Source organism: the organism of the source record quoted next (assembly GCF_019968955.1).
Source record: "MAG: Porospora cf. gigantea A chromosome Unknown PgA_NODE_5555_length_1847_cov_754.682, whole genome shotgun sequence".
In the NCBI taxonomy this organism is placed as follows: Eukaryota; Apicomplexa; class Conoidasida; order Eugregarinorida; family Porosporidae; genus Porospora; species Porospora cf. gigantea A.
The window spans coordinates 1-1,847 of NW_027151762.1; the positions used below are offsets into that span (position 1 = coordinate 1).

At 56.5% G+C, this 1,847-nt stretch overlaps 1 protein-coding gene across 2 annotated transcripts; it reads right to left on the reverse strand.

Moving 5' to 3' along the window:
- Nucleotides 1-59: 59 nt before the first annotated feature.
- KVP18_002813 (uncharacterized protein) lies at nucleotides 60-1,514 on the reverse strand (the record flags this gene model as incomplete). 2 transcript variants are annotated; one of them, XM_067954025.1, is made up of 1 exon in its annotated part: nucleotides 60-1,514. In XM_067954025.1, a coding segment is annotated over one exon (1,455 nt), but the record flags the coding sequence as incomplete, so codon positions are not given. The 2 variants fall into 2 exon arrangements, with proteins under 2 accessions (XP_067807764.1, XP_067807763.1); XM_067954024.1 differs by having other exon boundaries at nucleotides 70-1,514.
- Between the last annotated feature and the right edge of the window lie 333 nt (nucleotides 1,515-1,847).

Consider the following 1,847-nt stretch of genomic DNA (forward strand, 5'->3'; position numbering starts at 1 on the left):
CCCCCCCCCCCCCCCCCCCCCCCCCCCCCCCCCCCCCCCCTTTTTTTTTTCCAGCAGACGCCGGCATACGAGATTCGCGAGTGTCTCGTGGGCGCGGAGATGTGTATACGAGCCAGCGGGGGGACAGGGGTAGGGCGCATCGTTGACGTGGAGACAGTTTCAGGTTGGGGAGTTGGCGCCGCGGTGGTGGGAGTCATAGTAAGTGCCTTTTCAACCATCGCGTGGCAGTCAATCGCTCCAAAAGCCACCTTACCAATAAAAGAGTTCACCTTCCTAGCTGTCGACTCCATGAGAGTTTTCAAGTCGCGGTTGCTGAGGGAGGGGTTCGCGGAAAGGGCGAGCGCGGCACATCCGGCAGCGAACGGCGAGGAGAACGAAGTACCCAGCAAGTGCCCATACATCGGCGCGTTGCTAGAGGTGAGCCAGGGAGCGAACACCGTATCGCCTGGCGCTGAAATGGACACAAGCTCTGGGCCGAAATTGGACTTCGCAGCCAACTTGTCACCGTCACCGTGCATCGCGACAGCTATCAGCGATGGATGGGGAACAGACTGCGGTTCGTTGAATACATTGGGATCAGTTCTGAGGTCCACGCCAGAGTTGCCTGCAGACGTAACAAGCAGCACGCCCTTCTCATCAAGCTCGTCAAGGAAATCTCTCCACCAGTACCCCATGGACCTGCTGTAGCTGAAGCTCAGGTTCATTATCTTCACACCTCGAGAAACAGCATAGTCCAGACATCGGGGTAGGTCGGTCATAGAACGATTGGCGCGAAATCGGCAGAGGACAGCTTCTGCCTCTGGAGCCGATCCCACGCTGCCCTCTCCGTTGAGGCTGCCTACGACGCAGCCTGTGACTCCTGTACCATGCGACATCAGGTCGCCTCCAAGGTCTCCCGTCATGTTGCCAGTGTTGATGCCGTGGATATCCCCAACATAGCCGTTGTTGTCGTTGTCACCCCACTTAGATTCGTGGGGGTTCTTCCAGAGCGAGTCGCGCAGATCGGGATGATCGACAAAAAACCCTTCCTCCGTAATCATCACCTTTGCACCGGCGCCCTTGGTGATCTTCCACGCATCAGTGAGCCTCATGTTCTTCACATGCCATTGGCTCGTTTCGGCTCCGGTACTAGTGAAATACGACCGAAAGCTTCGGCGTGGAAGCTTTTCTACAGGTTCGATTTCCTCGTTATCATCCAACTCGATCCAACGGACCAGTCCCTCTCCGAGAAGCCTCTCCATCGCCTCTTGCACTTGGGATCTGTCAGCATTCTCGTCTACCTCCACGATTGCCATTCGGGACGCTCTAAAAACTTCTACCTTGATACCTCGTAGCGCGAGCACAGAATTCAACTCATTTCGCTTCTCAGCCGAGCCGGCCCCAACGTTTTTTACCCCTACGACAAATGAAGGATGCTGGGCACTTATCCAACGATCAAGTAGCTCGCTGACCTCTTGAGGTTCAGTCACGCGGGTAGCCACGACTGCAGTAGCCAATAGCGTGGTAATACGCATCAATAAATGAATATCGGATTGCCGAGCGCGGCCACCCCACATCAATGTGATGGTGATCCCACATCAGCTCAAGAACCGATAAATGACGCGTAATCACGTGGTTCTACTGTAAGGTTCGGGATCCCTGGTAGTACCCTAAGTAGGCGCTACCACATCCCAGCAGAACGAGAGACACTATGAGGACGGCGTTGGCACTGGCCTGCAGTCTGCGACCCGCGAGTGAGAGTGCCGTGTGCGTGGCATCCACTATGTTATTCACTGAACCCATCGCCAGTGCGGCGACGCCCAGTAGCGTCAGGCCATGAATGGCCGCCGGGCCGGGGTGGCTACGAC